The following is a 24,710-nucleotide window of genomic DNA, read 5'->3' as shown; positions in this document are numbered from 1 at the left end:
CTGAACACAGGAAACTGTAAGGCAGATTTACCTTTGCTATGAGAACACCAGGCCCATGAAAGTTTATGAGGAGGAAAAGTCCATCTAGAAAATTTACTTACTTAAATGTCTTAAAAGTTTCCTTTCCTTACTTACTGGGAAGATTATTGGAAACTTTTAATAAGACCAAACTAGAATACAAATCCAACATAAAATAGAAAACGTGACTCATGATTTTGAAGTAAATTTCATGTTGTAAATTGTATCAAAGGGAAAGTAAATTCTCCTTGCAGAATCTTACTTAATATCTGTTGTTTACTAGCCTATTTTCAAGGTGGTTTTCTTAGTAATGAAAGTTGAGCAGAAAAACTGTCAGACTATGGCTACCACCCCCATAATAATGGAATTCTTTCTAGAATATAGTAACCTACATCACTATGGAATTCAGTTTTACAGATATTTTACAGCCTAATGTGTTCAAGTTCTCTGAGGCATAAATATCCTAAGATTCTTCTCTATTCTAGCCTTGGTCAGGTAGCCAAGGAAGTGATGGTAGCACAGATGCTGTGGGTGGACTCAGTACTGCTGCGTCTGCATCTCCTTCCTCAGTGCTCTGGCTCTCCAGCCTGCAGACCTGTGTCGCCCAAAGCACAACGGAAGGTAAGAATTAAAGTTACCGTTTCTTTTACATTTGGTTCTTTTTCCTGAATATCTGAATAATCCTGATGAAGCTGTTTTAAATTAGATAAGAAATATGCTGCATTCCTAAGCAAGGATCTTCTCTCCTCGAGTTCATCATGTTTTGTTTGTAGTTGTTTCAGCTGAGGTTCTAACCTGAAACAAAAACATTTTTCCCCAAAATAAATGATGTATGATAAAGTGTTAACAGTATAGTGCAGGAGATCGAGTATGTAAGTGTACTGAGTGAGGTTAGAAAACTCAGGGGAGGTGGACTAGATATTATAACATAGCTTCAGCTCTGAAGTTATCAGTGTGTGAGAGAGTCTAGATTCAATTTAGAAAATACACAAAACTCTGAAATAGGATGCACAGTGAAAATAGCAATGAAGTCCACAAAACAATATGCATTATATAACCTAAAATTCACAAAGTCATTTTCAGGGTCTGGGAACTCCTAAATTTAAACGTCTTATAGCCTCAGCAGGAGTAAACAGGCCCTGCAGCTGAACAGCAAAAGCAGGCAACTGAGGCTGCCCTTTGGCCCTTCCTCTTATCAAGGCCTTACCCCTTCCTAAGGTCCAATGAAACCATCACAGTGTCCGGATGAAAAACATGTGGCCTTGGGCAAACTACTTGCTTTATCTCTCGGCAGTAACCTATCCAAAACGGATAGCTTGGGTTTTAAGGCCCAATCAAAAGGAGAAGGACACTTGTCAGTGTTTTGTTCTTTCCAAGTACAGATATAAAGAGCAGCTTTTCTCTAATACCATAATTTTACAAAAGAACAATCTCTTGACAGTTGTGTACATTTGAAGACCACTAGTACCGATAGGACTGTGATTGGAGTCCAGATCTGGGGTCCATCTGCAGCCATCAGATCCTGGCTCCCCCACTCCCCTGGGGTGTGACTGGGTAAGTCATCTCCCCATGCCTTAGCTTTTTCACATGCAAAGTTAAAATAATGATATACCACATTTTTTTCTTTCTATGCCTTTTCAAAATACACTTCTGGAAAAGGAACTGAAGGGGCTGGCCTTTAAATCATGTCTGAGTCATCATACAGAGCTATTAGTGACCTTTATCAAAGGATGATTAATGAGCTAATGGAGCATTTAGGAGTGCCCAGCACACACTGGATGCTCTTTAAGTGTTAGCTGTCACTATTAATTTTCTTACTTTGGCCTGGGCTGATGAAAGCTTTATCAGGGGCTAGCACCTGTCCATACAGATTTGGAAACCCATGGACTGCACAGCTTCTAGGGCAGTCTTTTCTGATAATACTGCTTCTCAAGCTATTTCAAAACTCCTTATTTGTGGAGGCTATGTTTGATACTGCTTATTTTCTCACTGCATTTCTACTAATCCTGGGGCTCGCACAACAGGAGTCCTGGCATATGGAAGACCACCAAACAATAAGTGGCTGGCTGGTGGAGGTTCCACGTGAGTGCCAGGCCACCGTATACGTTTCAGCAGTAACTCTGAACAAAATCCTTAACATTAACGCAGCACTTACTGTATGCCCAGCACTGTGAAGCCCTTTTTGTGTAGTCAGTTGTCACAGTGCCCTGGGAGGTTACCAGTAAGTGGTAGAGCCTGGATTCAAACCCAGGCAGTTTAATGCTAGAGTCTGTGCAGTAAGTCTCTAATGAGGCTGCCTTTCAGGCCACGGCTGAGAGATCTGACATCCACACTGAATTCTCCTTTTCTAAAAGTTCCAATTCAGCAGCAAAACCTGCCATCCCCAAGCTGCTAAAAGCACAAAGGCAACCTGGGGTTTTCATGCAATGCAGCAGCGAGTTTTACCAGCCCCACATGACACTGTGAGCTCCCCAAGAGGATTTTGGTATTAGCTTACCGAAGCAGTTCACCTTGGACTTCAATCAAGTGCTGCCTTTTCTTGTCAATATCTGAAGTCATCTAAGTAATAGAATAATTTCTTTGTTAAAAATGCTTGAGTATCATCAAGTAACACTGTGCCAGGTATTGGAAATACAATGGGAAATAGACGCCACTCTCACCATCATGGAACTTTGGTCTAACAGGGAAGACAGACATTGTACCCAAACAGTACATAATCACCACTTAGAGTATGTACTGCAGGGAGACCTTACTACTCTGTAAGCTGTACAGTAAGGCATTTCAGCTTATCTAGGTACACTAAGAAAATCTTAAAGCAGGAGACTAGCTTTAACATGACATGATCTACATTTTTGAACATTTCAATATAATACATTTTGTTATCCTCAGTGCAACATCCTAATATTCCATTGCTGGCCATTCATACTATTCCCATGTGTTGTAAGTAATAAGAAATTAAAACTAAAACAAAGGTTTATAATCACTAAAAGGAAAACCTACATTTCAAGTCCTTTTCTGAGGTGAAGGTTGAGGGAGCTGTTCTTCAGCTCCTGGGCTCATGCAGGTTCAGAGCTAGAATCCCAGAGGTCTCTGGTCCAACCAGAAACTGATGGGGACAGTTTCCTGGCTTGTTTCTCCTATACACAGTGGTGTACAGTTTTCAGAAAGGTGGTATGGCTCTGAACAGGCAGAACCACAATAGGAAAGGAGGCCTCCTGGCCCTTAAGCAGGCTGTCCTTTACCAGGGACAGCTCTTTAAAAGGTTTGCTTTTTCACATCCACAAAGGTGATACACGCACATTACTTAATACTTAGCCTCAAAATGGATATCCACTTGTATGGACAGCTAGGATGCCCGTTTGTTAATGTGCAGTCAGAGTACTCAACCACAGGATCAGCCAAGTCAAAGTCTGATTAGAGGCCATAAACCCAGAGTTGAGTCTTCACCCTGCATGTGTTCGTGTTCTTTCTAGAAGATCATGTGCTCCCAAGTGACTTACCTTAGCATTCTTCCTTTTCAGAGTTTTCAGTGTCTGGACTTCTTTAAGCTACACAAAATAAAAAGTATCACGTGTATTTTCCAAATTAAACCATGAGATACAGAAAGTTCTTTACCGCATTGTCAGCAAATGCCATCTTGCCCGGCGGTTAGTTACTGCCTCAGGATTAGTTACAAAAGAAACTCAGATCAAATTTAAGTCAGTGAACTTACTATTTTGATGAGTTCTTCTTTCATATTACAATGAAACTTGTTGATGGCTTCCTTACAAATTTTAGATTCTATTTTTTGTCTGTATCAGAAAAAAAAAGATCAAACTATCACATAAAGGATTTGGAAAGATACGTTTCATTTGCTAAGTACATCAACAAGCAATTTGGCATATGCCATTTTTAATATCTAAGATGGCATACTCAGCTTACAGCCCTTTTCTCAGGCTTAAAAAATATTGGAAATGTCTCAACAATGGGAAAAGAACAGGAAATATTTTTCCCTAAACCTTCAGGTGGGTGGTTAGCTTTGCTCCAACAATGGCCACATGCCCCGGTGAAGGCAAGTGACATACCAGTGCCCACAGCCAGTCCCCAGATCCCTGCCCGGCAGACTGAGTTCCTCCCTCCTGCCAGCTGGAGGAGTAACTGCATAGTCGTGTCTGGACTAACCAACTGTAAGTACACAGAAGCCAGCCACCCACTGCTCCAAGCAGGATAAAGCTGAGCCAACAGACGGACTGGCTTGGGCCCTGTCACATCTAGTCGCTCAGTCTGGCTCACTCCTCGCTGAACGGCAGGCTCACAGGGACTGCGCAGGAGCAGCCAGACCCCAGCTCTGCCCCAGCGCAGTAGGACACTGCAGTTTCCAGTGCCCTTGAACTGACTGTAATACATCTCATGGATCAAAGTCATTTTTCTTGGGGGCAAATCCATAGAAGTCGCCCAGAAGAAGTGTACCAAGCCCGTGGCCCAAATTTTCAGAAGCTAAACATAACATGAGAGAAGGCCTGCTCTTTGGACACAGTTCTTTGTATAAGTTCTCATCAAAAAATGGGTGTTACTATTTCTAGTGACAGCAAGATGGTGGAATAGGAAGCCCCCAGACCTCATTCCCATACAGGGAAAACAGCTTAACAACTATATAATTCCAGAAATCACTTAAGAAGTTGCAGTACCCCCAGCAAGTCCAAAGCCAAGAACGGTGCATGGAACAGGTAAGAAAAGCTGTTTCTATCTCCTGTGTCAGCCCCTCTCCTGAGCCGGCACAGCTGTGGGATGGAGGCTCAGCTCATGGTTTCTCCCTTGAGGGGAAATGGAGTGGCCAGTGTGTCTGATGCTGGCTGTTCAGGGGGCTGCCTTGCCCAACTGGGAGTGCAGACAGGGTCCCAGCATACTCCCGATGCCTGGGGGCCACGAGAACAAGCCATCTCAGTGACTTGTTACACAAAGGAACGACCTGCAGTGCTGCAGATGGGCTGGCCCAGCTCATGCCTTCGCCCTTGGGAGGGAGAGAGAATAAGTCAACCAACATTCCACTTTTTTAGGGTGCTCCCTGGGGCATGGTTTCTGTGCCACCTGAACTAGTTTGGATGCCTGGGGTGGCAGAGATCAAGAGGGAGCTCCGCAGCTTGAGACAGCGCCGGAGAACCTGCAGTACCACAGCCCAGACACTAGAGGGAGCTCAACCCTCTTAACTCGTGGAAGAGAAAAGGCAAACCTCTCCAGTTGCCCACATGCATAAGCTTATGCCACATGCATAAGCCCACAGAAGGTACAGCCCAGGAAAGAGAACTGAAAGACTAAGCTGATTGAAAACCAGTCTGCAAAGACTGGAAGAATTGGTAGCTTTTTGAAATACACAAAACAGCAAAAACAGCACAAGAAGAAAGGGGAAAACATAACCCAACAAAGGGAACAATCCCTCCAGAAACAGGAAACCGGTGAATTACCCAACAAATTGAAATCCATGCCAGAGAACAAGATAGTAATACATTCTTCCAACTATGTTGTTAATTACAACAAATATGAGCAGACTAAAAGTCAACAGGTGAAATCAAAAGATGAACACATTGGATTTTAAAGAGATATTATAAAAAATATTAAAATTTAAGGTGAAATGTCAGAAGTAAAAGTAAAAAATGTAAAATCTGGCATAGACTACTACCAAAAGAAGTGTAGTGACACAGTAAGAAAATGTTCAGTCTACTAGACAGCAAATTTTAAGCCTGTTCTAATAAAACAGTCTTTAAACGTATCTAAATATATATAGCATAAATTGATGGAAGTACCAGGAAAAATTGAATACTGATTCTGTACAAATCCAAGATTAAACATAAACCCACTAGAGATTCCCCACAGATTACATACTAGGCCATAGAGAGCCACAAAATTGCCACACACACAAAAAAGGTATCCCCAGCCTATGATATTCAACAAGATATTTTGAGATAGAAGGTTAAAACAAAAATTTTAAGTCATATTTGGGCATACAAAAACACTACTAAATTCCTGGGATGAAAGAAAAAAAAATTAACAATAATGAGATTATATGTGTCAAACACTGGGATGAGCAGAAGTGGTACTTCAAGGGAGACTTACTTATATCCCAGAAGGGTTTCCTCAAATGCAGACAAAACAACGTCTAACTCCATAATGTCACTGGTTTTCTTTTCTTTTAGACACCAAATATGTACATAGTCAGGAAAACCTAGAACATTAAGTCAATTTAATATATTGCCAGTACTGGCTCTTAAGTCCAGGGTTCTGAAAACCAACAAAAAAACTATCCCACCAAGTTGCTAAAAATAACTCCAACTGAAGCCGTACAAGGGGGGAGCCGTACTCACATCTTCCGACCCCGGGCAGGGGGCACTCCCAAGGCCCTGTCTGTGCCTCCCTCTGCCCTCTGCTTGGTTCTCCACATCTGCTGAAGCAGCCTAAGCCCGCTGCCCCTCAGCAGCCTTACCGTGCCTTTCCCTAATAGTCTGTTGCCCCATGAGCTGGTGATAGAGCTCTTTGTTAATCGGCACTTCTTAACTTACATAACAGGCCACTTTTAGAACGCAAAGATTACTCACTGTACTGACTTAGTTAATATCTAGTAACATTAAATACAGTACAGTCATGAAATGAAATATTGCGTATTAAAATGGTACTGTACAAGGCTTAGTGACAAGTTGTGATCCCATTTAGGGGGAGAAAAGCTCAGCAAAAGGACTGAAGAGTAAAATTCAAAAGCCATGATGGTTATTTTGGGGTGATGGAATGGCAGGTAATCTTATCTTCCCATCCCTCAAAATTTCCTAAAATAAGCATTTTTATAAAAGAAAATATCTTTTAGAAGGCTGAAGGAGAGAAAATGCTTTTTGTGTCAATGAAAACGATACAGAGTAACATGGATGAATCTCAGTTATGTTGAGTAAAAGAAGCCTTATACGAAAGAATACACTCTGTGCTGAAAAAGTAAAAAAGATTACTATGAGAAAAATCTAGGTACTGGGGATATGAACTTATATTGTAAAATTCTTTCGCCTTTGTTGTATGTTGAAAGTTTTTATGATAGATATTGGGAAAAATCAGTTACTCCAAAGTCAATACTTTTAACATTTTAAAGTGGCATTTTAAAATGTAAAACATTTTAACATTTTAACAATATGTTCATTTAAATAAAATTTTTGAATGATTGACAAAGTATAAAATACTGGTCTGTACCTGAGTCTATGGCTTTGCTTCTTGACTTCTTCCCTTTGTCACAAAACACCTTTCTTCGAGTTTTCTACCAAAGAAAACACAGCAAAGATTTTTATTTAAGAAAAGTTCTTCTCTTAAAACATCAGGATTAAGAGAGTATCTCAAACACTGTTAGGTAATATTTTAGCTATTCTCATTTAGTTCTAATATATAAACTACCTCAAAAAGTAACTAAAACTTTAAGTTGGCTTTTAGGAGTGGTTGCCTTGTTATTTATAAGACGATGACGTGTGGAATCAGCTCAATTTCTGCTCCGAGCTATGAGGAAGTAACAGCTTCTGAAATGTTTTGCCATAAACCACCATCAAATTGGGGGTGGGAGGAACTAGATTCAGGCATGAAGACAAAAGGCCAAACAAGGCTGGGTACTGGGCAGGCAAACCCTGTGAATGCCTGGCCACTCCCTCCACGCCCGGAGCAGCTCCAGGCTGCACTGCTGCAAGCTGAGCCCCTGCAGAGCCCTGCGCCACCGCTGCCGAGGCGCCAGGGGAAGAAGTCACAGCACAGCTGGGGGAGGCCCCCCGAAACTTCCTGACTGAGTGCTTCCTGTGCACAGAGCCAGACCACATCACGTCTGCTGGAAAGCAGCTGTCATGGGATTAAGAACCTAACAGGCAATAGAGGACAAGCAATTCTGGGAGAAATTAGATGTAGAAAGTACAGACCTCATTCAAACTGAACACCTGAGTTAAGAGAAAGCCTGCACCTTAGGAGTAAAAACCACTCTCTCGAGCGTACAATCTCAAACAGGGCCATGTTTTTCCCAAGGGGGGATGTAAAGGAATTCTTAGATACATTTGTGGCCCTCCAAAGGACCCCAGTTCGTAAACATATACAGCATACTTGTATTGATGATACAGTTTAATGATTTCACCCCCACAGTGGGGGTGAAAAGGAGAAGAAAATGTCCAAAACCTTATTTTTATGGAAGACAAAAGAATTGAAAACACTGCCCTAGAGTGTAGACTGACCCTAAGAAAGCATCAAGCCAGCCTCGGACCAGATCCAGCAGGGAGACAGACTAAAGGCTGTGGGAGGCAGGGTTACAAGGCGAGCCCCAATGGTTTGTGGAACCCCCTCCCCTTGAAATGGGGGGTGGTGCCCGTGAATATAACAGATGGTCCCTCCCTCGCTGAGTCACGTCACCTGAGACTCCCTTGCAGCTGCCTGGAGAGAGGGCAGGCTTTGAGGACGGTAGCTCTGTTCTGTGACAGGCCACGTGACTGGGCCCTCAGGGCGGGCACCAGGAGCCGAGGTGACCCCAGCTTCAGCTGGAGGAAACGACCCTCAGGCCCACAGCAAGGAATCAACTCCACCAACAGTCTGGACCATCTCTGACGGGGACCCTGGGCCGCGGGGATGTCAGCCCTGCTAGTCTCCTTATGGCTGCCTCGGGGGCCCAGCGGGGAATCCAGCTCAGGTAGGCCTGGACTCCTGACCCACAGAACAGAGACAAATCCACGTTTTAAGTCACAAAGCCTGGGGATTTGTTCTGCACCTGAGAACGCACAGGTTGCATCCCACTCAGACCTGGAAAACCGCAGGCTTTCCACAAACGGAGACAAAAATAAAACCAAACCCGGTGAGGTTCAAGGTGATCTGAGCCGTAACCAGGCTACCTATTAAGGTCACAGGTTCTTGAGACCCTGAATTCTGTTAACAGCGTCCAAGACACAAATGAAGAGTTACTAGGATAAAACTGTTTCCCAGAAAGTGTGGCCCAGAGTCAAGGCAGAAATAGTAGTAAAAAGAAACTGACCCAGGGACAGCAGGTACGTGACTGAGAAAACAGACTTTAAAGCAGCTTTCATAAATGTGCCCAAAGAAGTTACTGACTAGGAGTGAGTAAATAAAGCTGAGGGACCTCATCTCTAGGTCTGCCTGACAAACCGCAGCGGCCTTCACACTGAAACACAAGGACAGTAACCAGTAACACAAACACACACAACACTGGGAAAGGCAAGTACGGTCTGACTCAGATACACTAAAACGGTATCAGGGCCAAGTGCTAACCACTCTAAAGGGTAAAGGACAAGAGTGTTAAAAATAATTACAGCTAATTTGTCAATCAATAAACACTATGAGAATTTGGCTATGTTGTGACATCAAAGCAAGGGAGTAAAAGGGGTAATTTTTTTTTTTTTGAGAGGGCATCTCTCATATTTATTGATCAAATGGTTGTTAACAACAATAAATTCTGTATAGGGGAGTCAATGCTCAATGCACAATCATTAATCCACCCCAAGCCTAATTCTCGTCAGTCTCCAGTCTTCTGAAGCATAACGAACAAGTTCTTAGATGGAGAACAAATTCTTACATAGTGAATAAGTTCTTACATGGTGAACAGTCCAAGGGCAGTCATCACATAAACTTTCGGTTTTGATCACGCATTATGAACTATAAACAATCAGGTCAAATAGGAATATTCGTTTGATTTTTATACTTGATTTATATGTGGATCCCGCATTTCTCCCTAAAAGGGTTAATTTTTATATGCAACTAAAGTTCAGTTATCTTAAGCATAAAACAGACATGCATACAACTTTTACCTAAGATACCAAACGCACGCCATGTTTTGTGTAAGCCTCGTACTACCCGTATGGGCAGGGACCCATCCTGAGGAACTAGGTACACTTACCAGTGCGGCGCATGTTCAGTGCGTGGGGAAGGTGAAAAGTGAAGGTGGGGTCACAGAGACACCTGATTCTTAATATTTTTGAACATGATAATTGTTTATTCAAAGCATCAAACCAACTGAATAAAACGACATAGTAAAGGCTTGGCCAAAAGGTATGTCAAGAATCTTATAACATGTGGAATGCAGAAATTTTATAATGACTATTTTTCAAAAGAATGGCCAAGGGTGTGCACATTTAGCTAGAAATTTGAAAAGCACTAAAAACTTACTAATTGCAACGGTTGATTTGTAAGAGATTAAACTATGGCGCCCTGGAGAGTGTCACTCAGCCATCAGGGTGCTGCTGGAGGGCACTGAGTGACAGGACGTGGCCCTGCCGGGCAAGAGAGGCTCGGCGCGGAGGACAGACCAGAATCGCTGGGGTTATTTTTGGGTGCTGGAATTATAGATGACTTTACCTCACTTCCCGTTATCTTCCAAATTTTCTACACTACTTATAAGAAAACTATAAACTTCATCTTTTAGAATGAACTTGAGAGAGAAAATGCTTTATTTTCCTCCTAAACATTTTCAATCAACTTGTTTTTGTTGATTGGGGGATGGCAGACAGTCTCTTACCAGCTGGCCTTCTGTCGCCAGGGTCCCGTTCTTCACAGAGGGCGCGGCACGGCGGGCCCCCGCCTTCCGGGGAGCCGCAGGCCGCGCAGGTGTCCCGGAGCGCTGTGCACGCCCCGCCGCACGCCGCCGCGCGCCTGCTGCCTCTGCCGGGGCAACTTCGCTGCCTCCGCCACCGTCTTCCGCGCTTTCGGAGTCGTCACTAACGGGCAGGGGCTTTCTCCCTGGCTGCACCGACAGGACAGCTTTACTAGGTACACAGTACAGATGCGAACCGCCCTCACGGTCTCGTTTCTAAACTGGACGTGATCAGCGGACACGACAGGACACTAGCCTGAAGACCTCCAGGTAAAACGCCCCCCACTTCGCTCGGCCTCTAGATCATTCATCAAAGGCATTACTTGAACGCTATGAAAACTGGTAAGGTATCCGGAGATGTGATGAAAGTAATGAAAAATACTTCAGATATAAAAATATTTCCTTGAAAAACGCTGCTGCACATTTGCTCTATTTATAGCTGATCTAAACAGGATATGAAATATTTTACAGAATTTCTGATACCTGTATCCAATCTAAATAGGCTATGAAATATCTTACAAATTAAGAGAAGACGCCTACATACCTTTTTTGCACTAATTTCTACAGACTCATTTTCACTTGCTTCAATTTCAGAAGTGTCTGAACTGTACCAAAGAAACAAGCCATCAATGAATACCTTGAACACATTTCAGTTTTTTAATTCACTTCTTCTACACACTGCTCTTCCGACACGAAAATATGTTCCGTTGAATGAGATCTCCCCGGTCAGGGTGGCCCGTGACCCTCCCCGACTGAGCGGGCGCCCCCCGCCCCGGACACCCGGGCCAGTGTACCCGGCAGGCCGGAAGCGTCCTGTCAGGGCGGCACCCTGTGGCCGCTCTGAGAACTGCGCCTTCCTCCCAGAACCCTACGCTCCCAGGGCGCCCCCGCCCCCCGCGCCCGACAGCCGATCTGCAGACAGGGCAACACCTTTTTTCCCTTGCATAACCCTCAACTTCAGAGACACGAGAGTCAGCTCGGTTTTTCATTCCATTCAACACAACAAACATGTATGTTATACTGACTTAAAAATGCAAAGAACAGTGAGTAGAAATGACTTGAGAAATGGGGCCTTCCTGTAACGCGTTCACTGTCCAGCAGGACGGCCGCGCGGGCACCGGGGCTGTTCATTCCCGCCTGACGCCAGGCCCCTCCGGCGGGCGGTCCCGCAGAGCTCGCGGCAGGCCGGCCCAGGGGTGAGGCTGCTGCACGGCGGAGGCCCCTCCGCCCCAGCCCGGCTCCCCACCCTCACCTGCCACGGCTGTCACTAATGAACCTCCCCAGACTCGCTCTGCCTCGGCGTCTCCTTACCCGATGATCCAACTGGAACAGAGGCCTTCTCGGCCATGCATACGGGCCACGGGGAGCCCCTAAAAGCGGTCAGCATGACAGGTAAGACTTGCATTTCAAAAGATCCCGCCAGAAACTGTGCGGGCAGGCGGGCCAGAGGCAGGAGCGGTCCCAGAGAGAGGAGCCTGCAGGGGGAGCCACGGCAGGGCCGCTGGCGGGGGGCAGCGGCAGGGAGACGGCGGGGTGCGGACAGGAGAAAGGGGGGTTCTCCAGGAGGCCACAGGCCAGAACGGTGGGACTGGTCAGAGGGCAGAAACCAGCAGCGACTCTCAGACCGAAAACAGAATGGCCTGATGACCCCGGAGGGGGGAGCACAGGCCTGGGGGGCTCTGCCCTGGCGACCCCGACGTGACCATGGGCATCTGGCAGGGCGTTCTGGCCTCAGGAGGAAGGGGCAAGCACAGCCCTGGGGGAGGAGGGCCTGTGGGGAGCTGAAACAGGCTGCGGCAGGTGGGTGGACAGGGAGATGAGCAGAATCACCCACACGCCAGGGGCAGCGAGGGAGAAGGCCGGGGACCAAGAACTGAACCGCCCTGGGAGGTTTTGGGGCCTGGATGCCGAGGCCTCCGCGAGTCCTAGGAGATGCCGATCCCTCTCCGTCCAGTGCACCCCTCTGCCCGGACCTCCTTGTGGATCCATGGACAAACCCTAACTTGCCCAAATAATATCTTCTGTTTGGACTTATCACACCACCACCACCACGATTTCCAACTGCATGTGACCCTCCTGACCCCACACCCACCCCACCCTGTGCCTGTGGACAGACACGGCTCTGGCTTTTCCTCCTCCAGCCCCGTCTCTCTCTGTTGCAAGCTCCTTCCCCCCATCCACATGGGGTGGCTTTTCTGAGGGACGGCCTGGGCCTCGCCTCCTCTCAGGCTACTGTCTCTGTGGCCTCACCATGCCCACAGCTCATGTCACCTACTCACAGACAAAGTGGCATGAGCCCCAGTGGACAACAGGCCCAGGCACCTCCACACCAAATCCACCATGGCTGTGAGGACGGGATGCTCCACCTCTGACGACAGCCCCCCATCAAACACTCCCACACGCTGGAAAGCCACGGCGGCAGCCCCGCCCTGCCCTCCTGGAGCCCTGCCACCAGCGCTGCCACCCTGCTTCCTACCCACTTCTTGAGCCCACTCACTCTTCTCCAGTGGCCCCAGTCCCCCCTCCACCCCCGGCTACCACAACGGCTTCCACACTGGCCTCTGCAGTCCATTCCTGCCTCTCTCAAATCCCTTCTCCACATGCAGCCACAGGGAGCATTTTTAAATGCCGACCTGAGCATGTCACTCCTGCTCAAAATTCTCCAACTAACAAAATTCCTTACCCAGTTAAGATAGGATTAGGTACAGCTGCAAATGGCAGAAAAACCACCCCCAAACAGTTTATACAAGATATTCTATTTCCTTGTCAGCAAAACTCCAAAGACAGCTTGGGGCTGGTTTAGCAGTTCCACCATCAGGAGAGACCCAGATTCCTTTTACCTAATGATCCATTTTCTTAGTATGTGGCCTCAGGGCCCAATAAGGTTGCTAAGCTTTGGCCATCACATCCTATTCCAACCATAAGGAAGGAACAAAGAAGGGCATAATCCTCCCTATAAAGACACTTTCAGAAGTTATAGATATTTCTTTGGCTAAAATTTAATCATATAGACAATTAGCTGTAAGAGAAGCCATGAAATATTTATTCGGCCAGCCATCTGCTCAGCTAAAATCAATTATTTTATCACTAAAGAAAAGGGGAAGACACTGGGGTGGACAACCAGCAGTCCCTACAACCATGACGAAAGAATAACCACCTGCAGCGTGCCCCCCTGCATGCTATTTACCGACTCACCACGCCTCCTCCCGCCATGGTGCCTGACACATGCCGTTCACCGCGTTTGGTGACCTTTGCATAAACAGACTCTGGAATGGCCTTGGCCAACCCGCCCCTGTGCCACAGGGAAGGCGAAGCTCCAAGAGCCGGTATGTAAGCACCTCTGACGTACACTCAGTGAATAAAGCTCGGCACCACGGCCCACGACTTCTCCCATATAAGAAAGCTTGAAAGTACGTATTCCTACTTGCTTCTACATGCACACAGAGTCTGAAAGGACAGAGAAGAGATTAATAATGGGGGAGAAAGAAGAAGGGGGTGCAACAGCTGCATGTGTTGGAGATGAGATAGACTATTTATTGGGAATCTTTTTGCATTTTTAAACCACGTGACTTGTGTTATCTATTCAAAAAAATTGCTCTTTAAAAATTACATCATCGTTTAAAATAAAGTGTGTGTTCTTCTGAACATTTGGTTTCAGTAGTGATTTTCAGTAACATCCCATGGAAAACCTGGAGTCTCCATACTGATGGAGCACCGTGAACCCTCCCGCCGCAGATGACCTGAGACCTTCTGATGCAGACGTCCGCCCAAGAAGAGTACTTGTTTGTAAAATGCCGTTTTTCTACCTTCAATGTATACTCAATAACTAGAACTGACTTATTAACTAATAAAGGTCCTTAAGTCGAGAATTTGCTCTCACAATTTATAATCAGTACTACGGTTCCTGAAGGGTTCATTATATAATTTGACCTCCAGTTGCCTCTGTGGAGTTATTTTCACATGACCCACGCCTTCAGGTCAATTTGTAAAACTCAAACCAGAGCTTCCTAGGGCCAATACGTCTGCGACACACAACAGACTGCGTGTGTCCGTGTACGCGGTACCCCCTGCTCCTCGGGGCGCCATCTCCTTTGCGACAGAGAACTCAGAAATCAGAAGGACCTCTCAAAGTCACCTACAATTCTATGCCCATAAAACCTCTCCCTCCTTCATTTGTTTTACCTTCACAGGCATGCATTCCAGGATAATCAGCATTTTTTGTTATTAAATTGCACTTCTATCCATTGAGGTACAACTGACATATAACATTAGTTTTGGGTGCAACATGATGTGATATTTGTAAATATTGCAAAATGATTGCCACAGTAAGTCTAGTTAACATCTATCTGTCACAACTAAAAAGTTCATAGAGAATTCTTTCTTGTGATGAGAACTTCAAAGATCTACTACTACCAACTTTCAAATATATGATACAGTGTTATTAACTACAGTCACCATGTATACATTTCATCCCCATGCCTTTTTTGTACTGGAAATTTGTACCTATAATTAGTAGTAAGTAATGTCAATTAAAAAAAAATTACTTCTTATGTACTACTAGTTCTCCTGAAAGTTGGCTCAAAAGATCTTTAAAAAGCTCTAGTTTTTATAAGCTTCCATCTTAAAGAGCTTCTAGGAAACCCCATTACCCATGAGTAAACAAATGTAGAAACATAAGGCACCTTATTTTTGCTTCTTTTCCTTGAGGAGGTGAAGGGGTAGATGATCCACAGAGTCTGGAGAATTCTTCCTCATCAGCATATATAGCCGTGCTGTGTAAGGGGGGATCTAGGAAAGATGGAAAACAAGGGGGCAGCGGTAAGAGGCCGGCTGCTGGGCCGTGTTTGAGTTTGTTCCTTTACAAGGGGGCACAAAGCAACCTCTGTCTCAATGGCTCACAGAATCACAGTCAGTCACGCAGGCTACCTGTCAAAGATTTTTGATCTCACAACTCAACAATGAAAAATTCAGACCATTTCATCAATAAATACATGGATGTTTATCAACAATAACCTGTATTACTGTCCTTACATATTATATGGAAATTTTTTAATGAGAAAAAATATAAATACACCCAGGAAGTCTGGCATTCTCTTCCTTCACCCAGTGGAGCCCTGCACCCTCCCCCAGGAGACTGCATGAACCCCAAGGCAGGCACTCCTGCGGCTCCATTCCCTCCCCAAGTGCAGGGTCAATGTTTGTGGATGAATGGCCTCTTGGGGGTGGGGAGACAGTCCCCCCTCACCTCCCTGGTCCCTGCTGTCCTCTGCAGCACTAGAGCCTCTAAAATGAGGAAGCCGATGAAAGGGGGGACCAAACGGCCCTGGCGGAAGGCAGGGAAAGGAGGTGCCGAGAGGAGGAGGAGGTGCCTACCTCCTTGGGAAAGTGTACCTGCGAGGCCTGGGCACCGGGTTGGGCTCATGGCAGGGGTGCAGGTGAGGGTGCTGGGCAGGGGGCCGGCAGGGCGGAGCCAAGTGACTGCAGGGGCTGCCTGCGGACAGCAGAGCAACCATCCCTTCATGCTCCGATTTCAGCAAGGCAGTGCAAATTTAAGTGACATGTTTTCCAATAAACAGCTGCTTAAATAAAGCCCATATCAACTGCACAACTGTAAAGTTAGTAACACACTCTGCACTGCCCTCAACCAGGCAAAGGGATTTACTTACTACTTTGAGAAACAAGAAAAATATAGACTAATCCTGAATCTCTGTATGTAACCAGTCAAATAAACTGGACTCTTACAATTCAATAAAAAGATAAACAGCCCAATTTAAAAATCGGTAAAGGGTTTGAACAGACATGTCTTTAAAGAACATAATACCAATGGCCAGTAAGCAATGAAATGCTATTCAACATGGCTAGTCATTAGAGAAATGCAACCCAAACCTCTGTGAGATACCACGTCACATCCATTAAGATGGCTATTAGCAAAAAAAAACAAAACAAGTGAGGATTTCGTGGAGAAATGGAACCCTTGAGCACTGCTTGTGGGAATGCAAAAGGGTGCAGCCGCTGTGGAAAAACGGCATGGCGGCTCCTCAGAGGTCCGAACACAGAATCACCATATGATCCAGCAGTTGCACTGTGGGGTACGTTTCCAAAAGATGTGAAAGCAGGGACTTGAACAGATATTCACAAGCACCGAAAGGTGGAAGCACCGAATGCCCACTGACAGATGAATGGACATGCATACAGGATGGAATATCACTGTTTTAAAACGGATACTGAAGGACAATCGCCTGATTCAAGGAATGAGAAGTTGGGCTTGGGGGGTGGGAGCTGGTGTTTAACGGGACAGGATGGACGGTGAGTGACGGCACACTGTGAGCGCATGATGCCACGGACTGTATGTGAAAAAACGTAAAACGGTGAATGTTATGTTATGTATACCTTACTGCACAAACACAATGAGGTGCCACTTCACACCCACTAGGAGGGCTAGAATCAAACGGACAGTAACAGGTGTTGGCAAAGATGTGGAGAAACTAGAACCCTCGGACTGCTGGTGGGAATGTAAAGTGGCACCACCGCTTCGTTAAACAGTACCTCGGAAAGTTCAAGTGGAACTGTCACATGACTTAGCAATTCCACTCAGGTACACCCAGGAGAAAAGAAAACAAGTGCACAGAAAGACTCGTACACGAATGTTCACAGCAGCATTACTCATAAAACAAAAAACAGAAACAACCCAAATGTACATCAACTGATGAATGGGTGAAGAAATGGAGCATATCCGACCAGTGGATCCCTGAGCTATGGAAATGGGCGGGAGTGAACGACTGACATTTGCTACAATACAGATTGGTCTGGAAGGTTCTAGTCTAAGTGAAAGAAGCCAGTCGCAGGTGGTCACACAGTGCACAATCCCATCTGTATGAACAGGCAAATCCACAGGGACAGGAGGAAGATTTGGGGCTGCCAGGGGCTGGAGGAGGGATGGGCAGAGAGTTTCTTTCTGGGGTAATTAAAATGCTCTAAAATAGATAATGGTGATGGCTGTACAATTTTGTGAACACACTGAAACACCACTGCACTGTACACCTTGAAAGGGTGAATTTTATGGAAAGTGAATGACATCAATTTTTAAATGATTGGACTTCTTTCAGATTCAGATCTTTTACATTTAGTTTTCTTTTCAGTACGTAAGCAAAACATTTTTATCAAGTCATGAAAGATGTATTCTGGTAATGAGTACTTTTCGCCTTGTAAAATTCACAAATCCCTTATTAAAAATACGAGAGAGGGTATATACATTTTCAAAAGTCCCTTAAAACTTATTCTGGCAAAAATGTCTCATCATGCTGTTCTACATATGGGGGCACTTGGCACTTTATCACTTTTGGCCTCTGGAGTGCCCGGTGACACAGAGACAGAGGCAGTGCTATCTGGACAAGCAGGTGCCAGGCCTGTTTTCCTCACACTCCCAGGACACAGGCGAAGCTCGGCCACTGCTGACCTAAGCATCCTCTGGCCTCTGTGCGTTTAAGAACAGGGCAAGATAGCCCTCCTCGCCTCCTGAATTAAAGCCCCTCGCTGAATGCCTCTGCCGTATGGAGTGAGAAGTATGTTTTATGTCCGTCGTGTTACACTGTACTACAAGAGGTGTTCTAATAGCTTATTGACAGATGCTACTAGCGGCGTTCTACTTTGATATTTAATAGAGTGCTTAGTTCCAATGGACCTGGAAGTGAGAAAAAAGTAATTCAAAATATCAAGTACTCCCTAGAACATTACACTCATGTGGAAGACAATGATTTTCATATTTGAAGACATTTCTCTATTTTTTTTTTTAGTAATTAGTCTAAATGCTGTTGCTTAAACTTCAAAGTTTTTAGGATAAAGATGTATAATACTAACCAAAGGTTTCATAAGGTTCTTCATCTTTCTCATTGTCAACCAGCCTGCTGATGCTTGAGATATGAGAACCATCAGGAAAATCAAATACATTGGTAGGCGCGGGCTTTTCACCAGCTTTCTAAAAGTGAATAAAGTCCAAGTCATTGAATTGGCGCTAACAAACAAGAACATCACAAAGGCCATTTATGTAGCAAGACACTCCTGGTATCACTACTGCCCAAAGAAGCGATCTTTAACACCGTTGGGGGCACACAAGACTCCTTGCGTATTTCTAAGGCAGGGGCGCTGGCAAGATTTTCTACAAAGGACAAGAGAGTAAACGTATCAGACTTTGTACACCGTAGGGTCTCTGTTGAAACTACTTAACTCAGTCGTTATGGTGTGAAGGCAGACACAGTAAGCATGGCCGTGTTGCAATAAAACTTCATTTCTGCATATGGAAAGCTGAATTTCATATCATTTTCACATGTCATGAGACATTATTTCAACCATTTAAAACTGTAAAAACCATGTTCTTAGCTCACAGAGCTGTACAAAAATAGGGGACAAGCCAGATTCGGCCCAAGGGCCATGACTGCCAGGCCTGGGCCCTCTCCCAGTGATATGCCCATACACCTGAAAGGCCATCAACTGTTCTGAGGAACACCGGGGCAAAAGCTCCTGACTTGAGGCCGGAGACATGATTTACAGTTCCATATACTAATAAGCCCCATGAAATTTACCATCCTCAATCCTCATGTAAGGCCAAAACATACAGAAAATGAGAGAAACTTCCACAGCAGCTCTGGAAAATTGGACGGGCACCATTGGCAGACAAGAAACCATGAGAAAATTCTGTACAATTCAAAGGAGATGGAATAAAACTGACAACAACTTCAGCCGTCAGTGAGCGCTCGCTGAAGAGTCTCGCCTGGAGGGCTCCCCGCTGGAAGGCAAAGAGGAGCTGAGTTCCCTCCACCCTCCTCCCGCCCTGAAGCATCAGACCTGCCTTCCAAAGAGGGCACCCGGTCAGGACAGCTGGGAAATCCGTCCCAGGCACACTGCGCTTCAGCCGCCTGGGGCTGAGAGCTCTCCATCCCCAGGCAGAGCCAGCTCAGGCCGGGGCGGACACAGCCCCCTGGGCCTCCCTCTGAAGGCCAGGCGGCTCGATAGCCAGGGGGGCACCCAGCACCCTCCTGCGACATGGATGAGACTTCCCAAAGCAACTGGACTGGCCATTGCAAAATAACGTGGAGAGTGGTAAAGAGATGAAGCTGTGCCCTCGAGGCCCCACCCTAGAGTGCAACTACAATGCGGATAACACAGGGAAATGGCTTTAAGTGAGAAAAGCAAAATACAGCAAGCTGTACAATTTTTACCTGATGTCAATCACCCAACTGAAAACACCACCAACTCAGGTCCAGGAAAAAGATTCAAAATGTTAGCAGTGGCCATCTGCTTCATTACATGGGAAAGAGCGGGAGGAAAAGGAGTAACTTGTTCATTCCAGTGAAACACTGAGCTTATCAAACCAAGTCTAGGAAGCTCTGAGACCCCCACAACCTTCTATTTTGTATTACGACTATAAGAATATTACATTTGAGATATAAAAAAGATGACTTACATCTTTTGTGGACCGTGCCCTTCCTACAGTGTCCTTTGACGATCTCACACTATTAAACAGCAAAAACACACGTTAGAGTTAGGAAATATTTAAAATAACTGGGGGAAACACAACTTGCAATCCCTTCTAAGCGTTTTTTTCCCCAAAATATAATTCTCATTAGTTGCACCAAGACTGGGCACTCAAGTTTGGGCAAAATCGCTTTAGAAAGCAGAACCTGTATCTCACAAACTTAATTATATTTTTTACAGGTCAAATCATATCACTAATGTATAAAACAGCACCTCTCTCCTCAGGTACATAGAAAACTCCTAAACGTGTTCTTGTCCTTGTCCCTGAGGTCCCCATCAATAGCAGTGCCTCACTGTCCCTGCAGACTTGAGCAAAGGAGAGGTACATTAACATTTACTAAGCACCTGACACCCGCTCTACGCTGTGCCTGGCTCCTGAAGGTACATTTTCCCATTTACCTCTAACAGTCCTATAAGGGAGAAGTGAGTCCCATGTTACAGACATGCATTTGCCCAAATCAGCACACAGCCAGGAAGGAGAGGGGCCTGCCTTAAAATCTGCATTAGTTCAAAGCCAGAGCTGCCACCTTCCACCCGCCCCACTTCTCCGCAGTGGGTATTAGCATAAAAGATGAAGTTGCCTATCTTCAACAAGCTGCAAGTAAGTGAGATGTAACAACAGTGACCAGAATAAAAACTGGAAGTAAGAGTGGCATGGAGTAATACTGTCAGGGAATATGCCTGGAACATCATCTGTGCGTCACGCACTATACCAGGCAGCGAGGAATGCCCTGGCAAGATATGGTACTCGGCGCTGGACTACACAACGTGCCTTCCGGTCCCCATCTGCGGGTAGCAAAACAAGTTTGGTGTGTCTGAACCAATATTTCTTTGAGTAACTTTTTATTTGATACACTTTCAAACTTACAGAAAAATTACAAGAATACTAGAAGGCCCTTCTATACCCTTACCCAGGTTCACCAATTGTCTACATTTTGTCTCATCTGCTTTCTGGGTGTGGATGTGTGTGGTAAACTGGGGACACAGAACACCTTTACCCCTCTACACTTCAGCCGGTCTTCCCTGACAGAGAAGGCATCTCTCTCTCTCTGTGATCTTGCGTAGTCACAGTACAACTTCCAAATCAAGAAATTTAACACTGATATGATTGCCTAATCTACAGTACATATCCAAATTACACCAACTGCCCCATAATATCCTGTAAGATTTTCTCCCTAGCATTTTTTTTGGGGGGGGGGGTGTATTTTTATTTCTAAGACAAGGTCATCTCTTCTGAGAATAATTTGAAGACTTTACAGAGAAATAGTACACATTAGAATGTTAGGAAAACACGCATTCAAGGAATTACAAAAAAATTGGTATTTTTAACACATTTTTCCAACTATGTCATGCATATACATAAAAACGCATGTACTTAAAAGCATTGCTAAAAACAAAAATTCATACATTTGTTTTTAATACCCATCGATCCCATCTTTCTCTCATTGCATTTATATAGTCATGTGCATCTTCTTTTCTACCTACCTCATGATATCATATTACACATCCTAACACCAAGTGATTTACTTTATTTTATTTATTTCTAGTTAAAATGACTTGTTACATGATAGGAAATTTCTGCCTTTTGGATTTATATGTATGTGTGTGTCTTCTTAAATAACAAATTATGTATTACATTTAGGAAATTATCAACTTGGACTGTCAAAAACAGATATTCATTCATTCATGTATTCTTTTATTTACTTATGGACAAATGATACATGGTTGGTCTCTGCTTTCTCTATGAAGATTGGGGCTATTCCTTATATAAAACTGATATTTACATGTATGATGATTTATCAATTTAAAATTCTGTAGATACTGTCAATTATCTAGTTGAATTACCTTGTATCCTATGTATTTTAATAATGTTTAATTCACTTGACTTTTTCATAACTATCCTCCTTATATTCTTTTCTGTTAAATTTTGCTTATATAAATTTTGGTTTTATGGGAATGTGTGTACAATATTTTATTCAAATATCTCAGCACCAAACAAGTGGAGAAATAGTACTACTCATGTTAATATGCACACCTTTCTCTTTTGTTTGAGTCTGCCAGCTATGTTTTGTCTGTTTTTGTCCCCAAGGCAGAAATGTCATGGATCTACCACTAAGTAAACTGTGTGGCTTTGAGAAAGTTATTTAGCTTTATTCTGATTCTGTTTTCTCTCTTGTAACACAGTAATAAAATAGTACCTATCTCATGGAGTGATTAACCAAAAGTAAGATAAAAATCGATGCTGAGAACCGTGACTGCCACGCATTAAATGCTCCATGAATGATTTCTCCCTATCATTTTTTAAAAGGAAATACAAAATAATGAAATTTAAGATTGCACCGGACAGAGCATTTTCATAAGCCCCTTCTGTTATGTTGTACATATGTGTGTGTGTAGTAATCGTGATGTAAAACATCAGTACTGTGAATCACAGAAAACAAAAAAGTTGGAGAACGGGAACAGGGGTTTCTCAAATCGCAGACACCAGCATCACCTGGCTTGTTAACATCGACGGCTTGGCTTCAGCTCAGACGGTCTGATTCAGTAAATCTTGGCTGAGGCTTGAGATTTTGCCTTTCTAACGAGGTTCCTGTGCTGCTGACGCTGCTGGTCAAGGAACTACACTTTGAGAACCACTGCTTTGATTTTCAGCAAAAAATAAAAATAAAATAAGGGAGAGAGACACACAAAAACCACCGGCTTATCTGCTAAGTTTAACTCTCATCAGCTGAGGTTCCAGGCCAAGCCTCTTTCCCCACTGGCCCCAGGAGACCAGCCTCCATTTCTTCCGCCTCCTGCTCTCTCCTGCTCCGCCTGGCTCGCCTTCCATACCACCTTCTCCCTCCTATCTTCCCACGGCCCCGTCCTCAGTTAAGACCTTGTGAACCGACCCCAGCAAGACCCCTGCAGCCAGGGCCAGACCCGGCCTCTGGACGCTCTCCAGGCACCGCCGGCGAGACAGTTGCCAATGCATCCAGGAATAACATTTTGCAACCTTTTTTCAAAGGCATGCCCTTTTTGATTTAAACAAAAAAACGCTTGCTTATCCTGGAGTGCCCCTTTTAAGAATAACAAGAGGCAGATGGTGCCCCACCGGTGATTTGACTCAGCTGGTTTGTTACAAAAACAGCAGGATACTGAAAATAACACTGACCACCGGCCCGAGTGTAAACGCCACTAAAACGCAACACCTGGCAAGCAGCAGGCACTCCACAAATTATGCTGTTTCAAAACACCTGGAGTCCACTTGCCGCTCGCACAAAAACAGCTCCAGCTTACGGTCTCGCCTGCCCGCCGGGCAGCTGTAAACTACAATCCCTTGTAGGTAATCCTAGGAGCTGGGGCTATCATTAGCCCCATTTTACAGACGCGGAAACCGAGGCCCCGAGCGAAGAGCTCCACGCTGCCTAGCCAGCCAGGAAGCCGCGCTCCGCGGCGGGAGCAGCACAAACCACCGCAGGAGAAAAGGAGTAGCAAACAGGCACTTACCCGGCGCGCCGAGTCCGCCGCGGTGGAGCCATGCCGACCGGCCGCTGCCGCGCAGGCGGAGCTCCCGCCAAACCTTGAGCCGCTCCGAGCGGCCAATCGGAGCCGAGTGCGTCACGCCGCCACACCACGCCCCCGGCCCACCGAGCCATCAGGCCCAGGGCTCCTCCCTGTCCGGGAGCGCGAGGAAAACCCGGCCTGGAATAAAAGGAAGGCGAAGGTGGAGTCCGCGCCTTACAGCCGGCTGCTGGCGTCCTCGGTGCGTAAAGATGTGCCAGGCTTTCCTCCCACCGATACTCCGCGCCAGTTTTCCAAGGCTCCAGCTGTGGGGCGTGGGCTCGTCACGAGGCGCGGGGAAGGGGCGGAGCCGGGGCCTAAAGGGCTCAGGGACCGGCCTGGAGGAGGCGGATCCCTGCCCGGGGTGGTGCGCCTGCGGCTGAGGCGCCTGCGCGGTTGTCTAGGTTACCGCATTGCCCAAGCGAAGAGGTTGGGCTTCGAGTCGGCTACTGTCTCTACCAGCCGGGGCCTTGGCCTGTCATTTTACCCCCAGGCCCAGTTTCCTCATTCGGAAATGGAGAGGGCCCCTTGTGGAGCTAAGAGTCTCTGATTATCACTCTTTCTGTTGAAATATTAATTATTCTGCCAAAAAATGATGTTGGACGCTTACCACGCCATTAAAAAACTATATATCTAAGGCCTAAACGTGAGAGCTGAAACTATAAAACTCTTAGAAGAAACGGCAAAAGCTTCAAGACACTGGATTAAGCAATGATTTCTTGGATATGACGCCAAAAGCACAGTTTGGGGTGATGAGAAAGTTCTGGAGATGGATAGCGGTGAATGGTTACATAACAATGTAAATCTGTACATAAGCAGTGCCGCTAAATCATACAGTTAAAAAATGGCTAAAATGCTAAATTTTGTTATATTTTACAATAAAAAATAACACGTCATGCCTACAGAAGAATACAGCATAAAGTTAAAGGGACCACCATGTACTCACCAGTGGATGAAGAAATAAATCATCATAACTCCCAAGGATAACCACCCTAATGGTTTTGTGTTTATCATTCCCATGCTTTTCTACCTGGATATATCAATG

At 45.2% G+C, this 24,710-nt stretch overlaps 2 protein-coding genes and 1 long non-coding RNA gene across 17 annotated transcripts in view; 2 read left to right on the top strand and 1 right to left on the bottom strand.

The window, feature by feature from the left end:
* PRIMPOL (primase and DNA directed polymerase) overlaps positions 1–7,220 on the top strand; it is a 42,230-nt gene extending 35,010 nt beyond the window's left edge. For 5 of the 12 annotated variants that reach the window (XM_073219170.1, XM_073219164.1, XM_073219168.1 and 2 more), the window contains 2 exons: positions 504–639; positions 1,460–7,220. The gene's annotated coding sequence lies outside the window, so the exon portion shown is untranslated. The remainder of the gene's footprint in view (positions 1–503; positions 640–1,459) is intronic. The other 7 variants (XM_073219172.1, XM_073219171.1, XM_073219169.1 and 4 more) reach the window with 7 other exon arrangements.
* The window catches only part of CENPU (centromere protein U), a 25,249-nt gene extending 539 nt beyond the window's left edge, over positions 1–24,710 (bottom strand). The window contains exons 1-12 of one of the 3 annotated variants that reach the window (XM_036996561.2): positions 23,612–23,936; positions 20,052–20,100; positions 18,449–18,566; positions 15,274–15,379; positions 11,136–11,196; positions 10,517–10,741; positions 7,222–7,285; positions 6,109–6,217; positions 3,731–3,809; positions 3,519–3,566; positions 2,516–2,577; positions 657–813 (exon numbers count right to left, since the gene is read on the bottom strand). In XM_036996561.2, the coding sequence (XP_036852456.2) occupies positions 657–813; positions 2,516–2,577; positions 3,519–3,566; positions 3,731–3,809; positions 6,109–6,217; positions 7,222–7,285; positions 10,517–10,741; positions 11,136–11,196; positions 15,274–15,379; positions 18,449–18,566; positions 20,052–20,100; positions 23,612–23,760 (1,227 nt within the window). In that variant the 5' untranslated portion in view covers positions 23,761–23,936. Of the gene's footprint in view, positions 1–656; positions 814–2,515; positions 2,578–3,518; positions 3,567–3,730; positions 3,810–6,108; positions 6,218–7,221; positions 7,286–10,516; positions 10,742–11,135; positions 11,197–15,273; positions 15,380–18,448; positions 18,567–20,051; positions 20,101–23,611 lie in introns of all 3 variants that reach the window. The other 2 variants (XM_036996566.2, XM_073219174.1) reach the window with 2 other exon arrangements.
* Positions 11,233–14,993, top strand: LOC140845242 (uncharacterized). 2 transcript variants are annotated; one of them, XR_012124031.1, is made up of 3 exons: positions 11,233–11,983; positions 13,685–13,917; positions 14,250–14,993. It is a non-coding gene; the product is annotated as an uncharacterized lncRNA (long non-coding RNA). The 2 variants fall into 2 exon arrangements; XR_012124030.1 differs by having other exon boundaries at positions 13,685–14,001.

This window comes from Manis javanica, chromosome 12 (genome assembly GCF_040802235.1).
Source record: "Manis javanica isolate MJ-LG chromosome 12, MJ_LKY, whole genome shotgun sequence".
Lineage (NCBI taxonomy): Eukaryota > Metazoa > Chordata > Mammalia > Pholidota > Manidae > Manis > Manis javanica.
This window is presented reverse-complemented; position numbering and strand designations above follow the sequence as displayed.